The 13,391-nt window shown below is 43.9% G+C and overlaps 1 protein-coding gene across 1 annotated transcript in view; it reads right to left on the bottom strand.

Moving 5' to 3' along the window:
• The window catches only part of smyd3 (SET and MYND domain containing 3), a 205,245-nt gene that overhangs the window by 174,097 nt on the left and 17,757 nt on the right, over positions 1-13,391 (bottom strand). The window contains exons 2-5 of the mRNA XM_042325504.1: positions 12,615-12,678; positions 11,552-11,659; positions 11,151-11,205; positions 7,133-7,269 (exon numbers count right to left, since the gene is read on the bottom strand). Coding sequence (XP_042181438.1) covers positions 7,133-7,269; positions 11,151-11,205; positions 11,552-11,659; positions 12,615-12,678 — 364 coding nt within the window. The remainder of the gene's footprint in view (positions 1-7,132; positions 7,270-11,150; positions 11,206-11,551; positions 11,660-12,614; positions 12,679-13,391) is intronic.

The raw sequence follows: 13,391 nt of genomic DNA, 5'->3' as shown, positions 1-13,391 counted from the left end.
ACAATACATGTGAAACCACAGAGATATAGGTTACTAGTACAAGGTCACCGTAACACTGATGTCATGCCTCTTCAACCTCAGGAGGCTAAAGAAATGTGGCTTGTCACCTAAAACCCTCACAGATTTTTACAGATGCACAATTAAAAGCATCCCGTCGGGCTGTATCACCGCCTGGTATGGCAACTGCACCGCACGCAACCGCTGGGGTCTCCAGAGGGTGGTGCAGTCTGCCCAACGCATTACCGGGGGCAAACTACCCACCCTCCTGGACACCTACAGCACCCAAAGTCACAGGAAGGCCAAAAAGATCATCAAGGACATCAACCACCCAAGCCATTGCCTGTTCACCCCGCTATCATCCAGAAGGCGACGTCAGTACAGGTGCATCAATGCTGGGACCGAGAGACTGAAAAACAGCTTCTATCTCAAGGCCATCAGACTGTTAAACAGCCATCACTAGCACATTAGAGGTTGCTGCCTATAGGTATAGACTAGAAATCACTGGCCACTTTAAGGAATGGAACACTAGTCACTTTAATAATGTTTACATCTGGCATTACTCAGCTCATATGTATATACTGTATTCTATACTATTCTACGTTATCTTAGTCACTTAATAATGTTTACATCTGGCATTACTCATCTCATATGTATATACTGTTCTCTATACTTCTCCAGTATCTTAGTCACTTAAAAATGTTTACATATCTTGCATTACTCATGTCATATGTATATACTCTATTCTATACTATTCTACTGTATCTTAGTCCGTTCCGCTCTGACATTGCTCATTCATATACATATATAGTCTTAATTCATTCCTACATAGATTTGTGTGTGTGTGTGTGCGCTAGGTCAGTGGGGCGAGAAGGAGAGGTTGATGGGACAGCGGAGGTGCATAATTTCCTCTCCCACAAGAAGTCACTGTGGAACAATGCACATCGCCTTGGTCCCGATGTGTGTGTGTGTGTGTGTGTGTGTGTGTGTGTGTGTGTATGTGCAAACTACTACCTACGGCCCTCAGCTCTCTGAACGTTTTCAGTGTCTCTTCATTGAGAGGATTTAATATCAGTGAATTATCATGGTCATAAGCCTAGCATTGGCTACAACTACATAATAATATGATGGTGTATTGCATTCATGTTACATTCAGCTACTATCAGGTGAAGTTTCCCTCCCTATACCGAGGTGCTACCTAGCACCTGGGATCAAATGACAGGGAGGCCAGGGAGCAGTGTTGCTCAGCCTGCGGTCCGGGGGCCACTACCGGTCCCTAGGATAATGCTAAGCGGTCCCTGAGATAGTCAGAAGTCTGACACTCGTTTAATTAGATCTATAGTGTTAGATGTAATATAAACCCAAGGAGGAAGGGCCATAGCTTGCCTGTTCCTTTCCCAAAAAAGACCATGGCAGTCCCTGGAATAAAAAAAGGTTAAGAAACACTGCCATTGAATACTGGACATACGATAATAAACTATGAGAATTAGTGGTAATTCCATGGAGCTGAAACAGTGTAGTATTCCATCCAATGGCCATCATTCCCAGGTGCTGTGGTTCTCTCCCACTGTCAACTCCACGTTCCCATAATGGGATTATCAGGAATACTGTGTGTGCTATGTGTCTATACCAGTATATGATTTTGGTGGTCTGCCGTATGGCCATTGACCTCAATGACCTCAAGGGTAATTATGAGTGTGTCTGCACTGGCCCTCCCTCAGGCAGCCACACCCACACACAATATTATTATTGAATGACCAAAGGCAATATTCAGCCTGGGGGAAGAGAGAGATGAAAGGAGGGAAAAGTGAAAGGGAGTGAGTGATGAGGAGGAGTGTCTCAGACCTGATGCCAACATATGTCACACGTATGTTCAAAGGGCAAAGTGCAAAGGGCCAGACACCACGCGCACATACACACACACACACCTGAGTGGGTGGTCTCTCTCCCAGACTCTCCAGCTCTCTTTTTCTCCCGGGGTAGATGGATACAGACCTGCCATTTTCTGTCTGCCACTTCATCGCTCTCTCCATCCATCTCTGGTTCACCCTCGCCAAGTATGAGATATCAGTTATTGACCAAAACCAAAATAAGTCTGAGCTGTATGTTCATCCAGTCAGCACCCCATTGCATAGGGTAATTTACTCAGTTATTCTTCAGAAACTAAAAGAAACCAAGCAAGTCAAACAAGAGCTGAAAGATTCCAACAGTAACAGAACCTTACAGAAGAATATATTCTATCTGTGCTCATGAATGCATGAGGAGTATTCTGTTTCAATAACTCTCACACACATACAATCTCTTTCTCTCCCGCTCCCTTTCTCCAGGGTGACAACCAACCCTCGCTCTGCAACTTTAATTAAACGAGTCGATACTCCTCTCTCCATCGCTCTTTTCCTCCCTCGGAATGTTAAAGGTCCCATCGGAGCATTACTGTTTAAAAATCAGGGTTTTCCAGTTCTCATCTCCACAGACACTTTTTCTATCCCACACTAATTGGGAATTCCTCCTCCACACCAGTCAAGGCCGAGGATAATTTTGACTTAATAACGAATAAATAAATACAATAACAGTGAAAACACACACAAAACACCCACTTATCCCAGAGTGTGTGCATGGGTTATCCCAGGGCCGGTGTGAATCCTGTTTGATATTGAACTATTCGTTCGGGGAAGAGACTACACTAAGTGGAGAAACAGCCCACTCACTCATTTGTAATGGAGATTATACCTTCCTTCCATGATGCCTAATCAGAACAGTTCTGTCCGCCTGTCGGTCTGTACCGCTCTCCCTTTTGCATTATGTACTATAGGATGTGGAGTTCCACAGAAGGACTCACTGTAGAGAGCGTCTTTGTCTCTCTCTGACACACGTGTTTATGTTTGCTATTTGAACAGTGATGGTTATCAGAACCAGGTCTTGGTGTGAGATGGTTTATAAAGACAGAGATGGGCCCAGGAGGCTAGCTAGCCATGTAATGTTAAACAGCTGTTGCTTTTTATAACAGTTCATCTCACACACAACCTAATAAAAACACACAAATGTACATTCACACAACAGTTGTTTGTGCGTCCCTGACAAGACCATCACCTTAACTAACCCCCTCTCTGGTTCCAATTCTAGTCTGGGATAACACACAAAATTCGAACAAATCACGCAACTGTAAATAAACAATTTAAACAAGACATTCATTTAAATGCGCTCGCTCACACACAACAAAAAAACAGATACATTACACACACACACACACACACCACACACACACATACACCTAGGCCTGACTAGAGAAGTACATGAGTGGAGAGCAGCTGCAAGTTGAAGACCTGGGAAGAGTGAGTTCCGGTTTCATGCTGAGAAACACAACGAGATCATCAGGAATACCAGGAACACACTTTAACTGTGTACAAAAACATACTCTTTACAAATCAGAGGGGCGTACTACGACACGGGATAGAGGAGTTTGACGAGCTAGCTTTGGTCAATTCTGAGTTCAACTCGGGAATAACCGTTGACACAAAAGTGGATCACCTTTTAGCCAGTGTCATGGCTGTCGTGTGAGGATCACATTGGGTCAAATCAGTTTGGCAATGGCTGACAGTAACCAGACCTTCTCTCACCCGCAGAGGGGAGGAGAGAACTGGTGTGTGGATTTTGACACCTCACCCGGTCGTAATTAAGCAGGAGAGGACTCGCTCTACGCTCAGATATTGCCTAAAGGAATGTCTTGTCTCCAGACTTTTGCCCACCCAAAACTATAATGTCCAAAAAAGTAGATGATGGAACAATAATTCTAACAAAGAATGTTCTGAATGGTCAGTGGGGAGTTATAGAAAACTGATGTCACATTGTTTTTAATTTTGTGATGTCATTAAAAACTGTATGGACAAAATACTAAAATGAAAAGGATACCCCCTTTACCTGTCAAGTTTCCATCCAATGCGTTGTGCATAGGATATGAAAAAATGAAGTATTTTTGTTATGATATTGTGATTTTAGGAGTCATAAGAGAACTTCCAATCATATCCTTTGCACATTAAGTAGCCACGCCCCGAGTGAGGTCAGAAAACGTGTTAGACGGAAGGAGACGTCCCTTTGGCCAGTGTGCATAAAAAGCCTTGGTAACAAAATTAACTTTAGACCAGAAAAGCATGGCGCAATAGCTACATGTCTGAAATGGTTGGAACTTTGAACCTCAACACAAGGTGAAGAAATAAACTCACCTTTCTTTAGAACAGGAAAGACGGGGAGCTGCAGCCCACGTCTGAAGTGGTCTAAATCCTGACTATCAACACGAGGAGGAAGAGGCGTAAAACTCCCCTCTCAGACAATCACTGGTACAGCTGATTAGCTGTCCTGAGTCAAATATCTCAAACTTTTCAAACCATCCCATCCTACTACGAGTCTCAAATCACCGCAGTACACTACTCTCCTCACCGCACTGGAACCACCATCACGACTGGCTTATCTTCAAATAAGCAGCTTCAGGAGCGAATGGAAGAGTGAACTCTGTAGTTATGTTCAGAACTACACAACGGACAAGAGCACCCACACGTAAATACATTTATGATTTCTTATTTCGAACGGGCGGCGGGTTCGTGTGCAAACTATATGAGTGTGAAAATAGTTACAGAATGTATCCACGATAAGTGTCTCTTTCTTACACCCCATGTCGTTGGGTAAAATGCCATATTGTGTCAGTCCGCTAGGGACCTTTGTCTCATTTAAAGGTTGTATGTTTATTCTGTGTTATTATTTAGTGAGCTAGTAAATAAATAATTAAAACCAATTGTTGCAGTACTGAATCATGAGCAAGGCTGTGGTTTTTGCAGAATCATGTGGCTATGACTGTCAGAATGAGGATTTGATAAGATTTATTAGATGACCGTTTATCGATGTAATAGTTATACCTTAGAGTTTAATTCAGATGGTGACTCTTTAAAACAACCTCTTCCATGGTGCCCCAAATCCTAATGAGTTAAGTGTTACATGATTAATTTAAATTGGATAACAATTAAACATTGTTCGTGGATTAAATAATGAATGAATATAAAGTCACGACACCTGGTAAATTTCTATGGTAGCGAAACCTTCGAACGTAACCTGCTCTGGAGCAGGCTAACTCCATTTTATCCTAAAAATAAGAGTCTGAGCCTTGAGTTGAGGACCAATCAAATCAGATTCCCTCCCTCTTGCAAAGAGTGCACCATAATTTCCTTCATTCTCCAGACCATTTGAGGAAGACGATTGATTAAACATTTTATTAATCAAATTACTGTGTTAGAATATGTTTATTAGGTATTTTTTAATCATACTTAGTGGGCAGTTTATTAGGTACATCACCCCGTTCATGAAAATGGTTAAAGCAGGCTGACAGGCATCAAGGCATTCAGTTACTGTTCGATTGAACGATAGAATTGGCAAAATGAGTGACCTAAGTGGCTTTGAGCGTGGTATGATAGTCGGTGCCAGGCGCGCCGGTTCCAGTATCTCAGAAACGGCAGGTCTCCTAGGCTTTTCAAGCACGACAGCATCTATGGTTTGCCGAGAATGGTGCGACAAACAAAAAACATCCAGTCAGCAGCAGTCCTGTGGGCGAAAACAGCTCATTGATGAGAGGTAAAAAAGGAGAATGGCAAGAATCGTGCAAGCTAACAGGCGGGCCACAAAAAGGCAAATAACGACGCAATAAAAACAGTGGTGTGCAGAACGGCATCTCGGAACACACAACTCCTGCTCGCGGACGGGCTACTGCAGCAGACGACCTCACCGGGTTCCACTCCTATCAGCTAAAAACAAGAAGCAGCTCCAGTGGGCAAGTGAATCAACAACACTGGACAATTGAGGAGTGGAAAAACATTGCCTGCTCCGACGAATCCCGATTCCAGTTGGGTCATGCTGATGGCAGAATCAGGATTTGAGCCCATGGCCCCATCCTGCCTGGTCTCAATGGTACAGGCTGGTGGTGGCAGTGGGGAATGGTTTCCTGTTACTCGTTAGACTCCTTGATACCAATTGAGCAATGTTTCCATGCCCCAAATAATTCAGTCTGTTCTGGAGGCAAAAGGGGTTCTGACCCGGTTCTAGATGTACCTAATAAACTGGCCACTGAGTGTACATAACATTAGGAACACCTTCCTAATAGCGTTTGTTACCCCCTTATGCTCTCAGAACAGCCTCAATTCGCATGACACTTTTTTAAAATTAAAGTGAAACACATCCCATTCATCTCTAAAGAGAGCCCTTTTTTCCAAGGGACTAGCTATGTGTGTGTGTGTTTGTGTGTATGTGTGTTATCCCAGGGGCAGTGTGAATCCTGTCTGAAATTAAAAATGTCATTCAGCAATTTTTGTCTGCCTGTCTGTCTGTCAGTCCAGCCGTCTGACGGTCTCATTGTCAGTCGGTCCATCCCAGTCTGTCCACCCCACCCCCTTCCTCTCTCCCCTTAACTCACCTTCTCTGTCCAGGAACTCTGGACTAAAGTTGGACTGATTTGCATTATGTAGATGTGGAGTTCCACAGAAGGATTCACTTTAGAGAGCATCTGTCTCTCTCTGACACACGAATGACGCACACACACACACACACCTGTATGTTATCAGAACCAGGTCTTGGTGTAAGATGGTTTATAAAGACAGAGATGGGCCCAGAAGGCTAGCTAGCCATGTAATGTAAAACAGCTGTTGCTTTTTATAACAGTTCATCTCACACACAAACGTATATTCGTGCGACACACACACACACACACCTGATTAAGAGACAGAAACAGCCTAGAGAAGTACATGAGTGGAAAGCAGCTGCAGGTTGAAGACCTGGGAGGAGTGAGGTCCGGTTTCATGCTGAGAAACACATTGAGATCATCGGGAATACCAGGAACAACACACTTTTACTGTCTACAAACACACACCATTTACACATCAGGCCTGCTGGGAATCTTTTAGACATATGTGAAGGTATGACCAGCCCACCAACAGCACAGAGAAACAGGCTGCAGTGAGAGAGACTGGGTACTATAGTGTGGGCCCTGCCTCTTCACTACTCCATCTTGTTTCACATCATTGGGAAAACACATCGTTCTATGTCTGTCTGTCTCACATGCATGCAAGCCACACACAAACACACAGCTGCAGTGATCTACCTTGGCCAGCAGGCTGAGGGGGTCCACAGCGGGTAGTTCCTGCATGATGTTGGGGACTTCCTGTTGGATGTAGAGCTGGAGCATGGAGCTCAGCTGAGACAGACCCTCCCTCCTCTCCTCTCCCATATCACACAGGTCTGTATAGGAGAAAGAGTGGTCAGTGGAGCCTCACGAGCACAGTGACACGGTCGGTCTTCGTTTTCACATTATTCATATTTCCTGGTAAGTAATCAACATGGAAGTGTGAAGAAAAAAAATTAATCTATGCTATATTTGTTGCCGAGAGGAAGACCGGTAACGATCCACACAGAGAGACACAGAGAAAGAGAGGTGCGCACAACATTGGCTATCCTATAAGTAACTACTACAAATGACACTTGATTTACAGAAATAAATATGACCTGATTCAGAATGGTGTCAACAGTATATCATGAAAAGATCAATGTATTGGGCAGATCAATATTTTGTGCTATAGTAATGTGTTTTACTAAATGTTTATACTTATGCAGGCCTTATCATGAAAAGAATGAAGTAATGTAAAATAAATACAATCAATCACCACATCAGAAACGATCAAAATGTCTGTTGTCTATTCTCTATGGTCCAACTCCAGTCCTCCAGTACCCCCAACAGCACACATTTTTATTGTAGCCCCTGGACAAGCACACCTGATTCAACTTGTACACTAATCATCAAGCCCTCAATGAGTTGAATCAGGTGAGTTTGTCAGAGGCTACAACAAAATGAGTGCTGTTGGGGGTTCTCAAGGAGCAGAGTTGGGAAACACCGGTCTAACAGGTTTCTGTTTAATGACGTTTAAGTCCCTGCTACAGTGTTGTTTGTGGAGGGTAAATGAATATACGTGGCTCACCAGTCTACTGTAAACTCTACAGTCTGGGATAAAACAATTCAACGCTCATATATTTTGGAGCACTTGAAAACATATAATACACAAAGAATATATGATATACACATGAGACGATCAACAACCCAAACTGACGAGCTGCAGTTCGCTAATCACAGCTTAATACACAGAACACACATAAATCAGGCCTATATGAAATGTACTTCAGCTATGGATATCACATGAGATTCTACATAGAAGACAAGATGCACGACACAAATGACACTAGGAACTTCTCATAAACTTGAACTCTAAAATAGAAATGGAGGATACGTCATACGATACGTTCCATGACTCCTCAGATATGGTATTCTGTGCTGGGAAAAAAAATCTGGAATACTTAAGATCTCCTGAACATGAATAGTCACTCTCAGAGTTTTCGAAGCGACCATTGATTTCATATTGTACTGTGTTGCTCTGCCTGCTATCTATGTGGCTAGCTATACTCTGTTACGTCGGAGCAACTAACGTGGCTCCTGTTATATTTGTCATCCATCTTCTCATCTCAGATCTCATCTAGGTCTTCAATCAGGGCTGTGCATTTCATAACCAGGGCACAACCATTAGGATTTACCCAAACATTCTACGTACATTTCTTTCTCTTAGTCAACATTTTCTTGATGATGTGCATCCCCCTGGAGAGATATGTGATGAAAGCGCTGTGGTACCAGAGTAATCGCTCCATTAGGAAATCCAACTTACTCTCCATTGCTGCGTGGGTGCTCTCCGCCACCGTGACATTACTGAAAATGCTTAAAGTAAAGTAATCAGACCCCTTGACTTTTTCCATATTTAGTTACATTACAGCCATATCATCTACAACTGATTAAATTGTTTTTTTTTCACTCATCAATCTGCACACAATACACCATAATGTCAAAGCAAAAACAGCTTTGTAGAAATGTATTACAAATAAAAAACTGAAACATCACATTTCCATAAGTACTCAGACCATTTACTCTGTACTTTGTTGAAGCACCTTTGGCAGCGATTACGGCCTCGAGTCGTCTTGGGTATGACACTACGAGCTTGGCACACCTGTATTTGGTGGGTGTTTCTCCCATTCTTCTCTGCAGTTCCTCTCAAGCTCTGTCAGGTTGGATGGGGAGCATTGCTGCACAGCCATTTTCAGGTCTCTCCAGAGATGTTCGATCGAGTTCAAGTCTGGCTGTGTGCTTAGGGTTGTTGTCAACAGGTTGTTGTCCTGTAGTCTCCCAGTCCCTGCTGCTGAAAATCATCCCCACAGCATGATGCTGCCACCACCATGCTTCACGTGCCAGTTTTCCTCCAGACATGACGCTTGGCATTCAGGCCAAAGAGTTCAATCTTGGTTTCATCAGACCAGACAATATTGTTTCTCATGTACTGGTTCCTTTAGGTGCATTTTGGCAAACTCCAAGCGGGCTGTCATGTGCCTTTTACTGAGGAGTGGCTTCCGTCTGTCCACTCTACCATAAAGGCCTGATTGGTGGAGTGCTGCAGAGATGGTTGTCACCTCCCTGACCAAGGCCCTCTCTCCCGATTGGTAGTTTGGCCGGGCGGCCAGCTTAGGAAGTCTTGGTGGTTCCAAACTTCTTCCATTTAAGAATGATGGAGGCCACTGTGTTCTTGGGGTCCTTCAATGCTGCAGAAATGTTTTGTTACCCTTCCCCAGAACTGTGCCTCAACACAATCCTGTCTCAGAGCTCTACAGACAATTCCTTTGACCTCATGGCTTGGTTTTTGCTCTGACATGCACTGTAAGCACTTGAGCTCATTTTCGAGTCTCATCGCAAAGGGTCTGAATACTTATGTAAATAAGGTATTTGTTTGTATTTGTAATACATTTGCAAACATTTCTAAAAACCTGCTTTCGTTTTGTCATTATGGGGTATTGTGTGTAGATTGATGAGGAAAAACATGTATTTAATACATTTTAGAATAAGGCTGTAACGAAACTAAATGTGGAAAAGGGAAGGGGTGTGAATATCTTCCGAATGCACTGTAACTGCACTTGTGTTGACGGATGTGTAATTGTATCTGTTGCTTTTGAATTGCATTTGTTCTAATGTGTAATTGTAAATGTATAGTGTTGTATTGAGACTGACCATGTTGATGTATTGTTCCTAGGGCACCCTTGTAAAATGAGACCCTGATCTCAATGGGTTTTCCCTGGTTAAATAAATTGTGGGGAAACAAAATGAAAAATCTTCAAAAACCATAATCTAGTGGTGGTACCTATTATTTTCCTTCCCTTCCTAGAGGTTTCCATAGTAGGTACTTGGAGGGGTCTCTCTGCCGCCATCTTAGTTTCTGATCATGACAAGCGAAATAACCTGGGTCCATTAATACTGGTTACGGTCACCGACACCATACTGTTTCTACCATATACATTATCTGCATGCTAGTCGACCAACATAGTCAAAACAGAGACTTCGTGATCACCATTATAATGAGAAGAATGCTTTGGTCACATCTGAGCTGCCTTGTTGACCGCTTCCTGTATATTTCATGAGGAGTGATGCTCTGGTTATATTCCCATGTTGTGGGAAGCTGCTAGCTAGACTAAGAGACTGGAAGAGAGCCACAGGTTTTAGCCAGACAGATACAATTTCTCCTTCCGCCCCTACTACTGTCCACACTGTGTCTGACACTGTCCTCATCTTGTCTAATGTCCCCATTATGTCTGACACTGTCCTCATCATGTCTAAAGTCCCCATTATGTATTACACTGACCAAACTATGTCTGAAACTGTGTCTCAACTAGGTATGATGTCCCCAATATGTCTGACAATGTCCCTGTGTCTAATACTGTCCCCACTTTGTCACGTCTAACCAACACCTGGTCCTGTAGCTGACGTTGTGTACTTAATCTGAGACCTGGGGACAACATGTAAACACCACCTGCAGATGCACGGCCATGTCCCACCCTGGCCAGGCTAGAAAGGACTTCTCCTGCTGTCTGAGTTGATGTTTGTGTTTGAAAATGATAGATGAATGTAAAGAACTGTGGAGGAGATTGTGATTGACTCTGTATCTGTATCTTTCCATATGTATATATGTTGTTTTGTTAGAAGAGAAAGGCAAAACAAAGTATTGAATGTCACTTTTGTAGGGGAGGTGGGAGAGACTTACGTGACTCATGCTCCTCTAAAGAACACAGCCCTGGAGAAGTCTGCGATGGACTCAACTAAAGGAAGAGAAGAGGGAGAGAGAGGGGGAGGAGGGAGAGAGGTGTAGGAGGTAGAAGTGGTGGAAAAACAAAAGAGGAAAATGGTAAGAGAGGAAGAAGTGTAAAAGTAGACAAGATCAATTATTCATCACGAGAACCGTCTAAAAACGAAACAACCTTTCTCATCCACGTCTGTTAACCCTAGTAAAGGGTTGGGCTCAATTCCATCTTCATTTTCTGTGAGGATTTTTCAACTTCTGAAATGAGTTTCAAATCACTTCCTGAAATGACTGGATTGAAAAACAGATTGACCAGTCAATTCAGGACATTGAACCAATCGTTGAGCGAGTCAGGGGAGGCGTACCAATCTAAAGATGATCCTGGCTGCCAGACGGACAGAGTCAGTGGGGATTCTGGGATGGAGGCTGCGGAGACATTTACACTCCCTCTTATGGTCCGACCATGCCTGTTTCTGGAGAGAAAACACATCATTTAAAACATATTTTGTGTTCATATGGGTAGAAAATATATAGAAATAGGACCAGTACAAACTGAAAAGGCGTCGAGAGAATTGGAAAAAAAACTGAAGGGACTGAATTCTTGAAAATAAAAGTTAAGGCAACGTGAAGTGGAAGAGAGGGGGAAAATGGTGTGCACTTCACAAACACACACAGGCAGATGTACATGAGTGTGCATGTGTGTATGGCTGTGTGCGTGAATGCGTGTGCGAGTGGGTTGGGAAGTCAGAGGCGTTTGTTAGCGGGAAATCAGAGGTGAATGGTGACGTGTCATATCAGAGAGGAGCGGAGGAGGCTACACTAGGGTTAGGGGTTACCCTATCAGTATAAGATCACAGTTGGGGGGATAAAAAGCACATGTCAAATTTCGATAGGACCTCGTGTGCAATTGACCAATAAAGTGACCTTAAATGTAAAGGTTAGCGTCGATGTGAAAGAAAGATGGCTAAAAGGCTTGAGATCTGTGCATGTCAGATTCTAATTTACACAGAAGCAGTGTTCGCACTATACAAGACTTCTGTTGATTTCAATTTTGGTGCAACAGGGGCTGGATGTTGCTTTGCACCATGCCTGGAAATACTCTAGGGGAAACACTGCCCAGAAGGATGAGATAGATGAGCACACACACATTTGTCACAAACGCACACCTGTTGTGTAATGGAAACCAGTTTATATGGGGAGCAGCAGTGGACAGCATTGTGTCATTCATTTCATTAGGTGACATCATGTGCTGATGTAGGAATTAGGTCAGTCTCAGATGTTACACTGCACACACACACACATCCCTAGGTCTATTGTTCCCCTACAATAGAGTTATTTATTTCAAATCCATCTTCCCTTTCTTTAGGTACTTGAATGAGTGGAAACAGCAATGGACAAAATGAGAGAACTTCTAGTTGGGCTGCTTACCTGGCAGGTGACGTCACAATACCGCGCTACCTTACACTGAGAACATCTCAGGAGGGTTTCACGCCTAAAGAGACAGAGAGAGAGCGCAGGAGACAGAGAGAGTGAGCGCAGGAGACAGAGAGAGAGCGCAGGAGACAGAGAGAGAGCGCAGGAGACAGAGAGAGAGAGAGAGAGAGAGAGAGAGAGCGCAGGAGACAGAGAGAGAGAGAGAGCGCAGGAGACAGAGAGAGAGAGAGAGAGAGAGAGAGAGAGGAGACAGACAGAGAGAGAGAGAGAGAGAGAGCGCAGGAGACAGAGAGAGAGAGAGAGAGAGAGAGAGAGAGAGAGAGCAGGAGACAGAGAGAGAGAGAGAGAGAGAGAGAGAGAGAGAGAGAGAGAGAGCGCAGGAGACAGAGAGAGAGAGAGAGAGAGAGAGAGAGAGCGCAGGAGACAGAGAGAGAGAGAGAGAGAGAGAGAGCGCAGGAGACAGAGAGAGAGAGAGAGAGAGAGAGAGAGCGCGCAGAGAGAGAGAGAGAGAGAGAGAGAGAGAGAGAGAGAGCGCAGGAGACAGAGAGAGAGAGAGAGAGAGAGAGAGAGAGAGAGAGCGCAGGAGACAGAGAGAGAGAGAGAGAGAGAGAGAGAGAGAGAGCGCAGGAGACAGAGAGAGAGAGAGAGAGAGAGAGAGAGAGAGAGAGAGAGAGAGAGAGAGAGAGCGCAGGAGACAGAGAGAGACAGAGAGAGAGATACAGGGGAGGGGAGAGAGGTAGACCGAGAGAGAGAGAGAAACAACATTAACTC

The sequence above is a fragment of the Oncorhynchus tshawytscha genome, linkage group LG08 (assembly GCF_018296145.1).
Source record: "Oncorhynchus tshawytscha isolate Ot180627B linkage group LG08, Otsh_v2.0, whole genome shotgun sequence".
Classification (NCBI taxonomy): domain Eukaryota; kingdom Metazoa; phylum Chordata; class Actinopteri; order Salmoniformes; family Salmonidae; genus Oncorhynchus; species Oncorhynchus tshawytscha.
The sequence above is the reverse complement of the archived record's forward strand: the minus strand, read 5'-3'. Positions and strand labels throughout refer to the sequence as shown.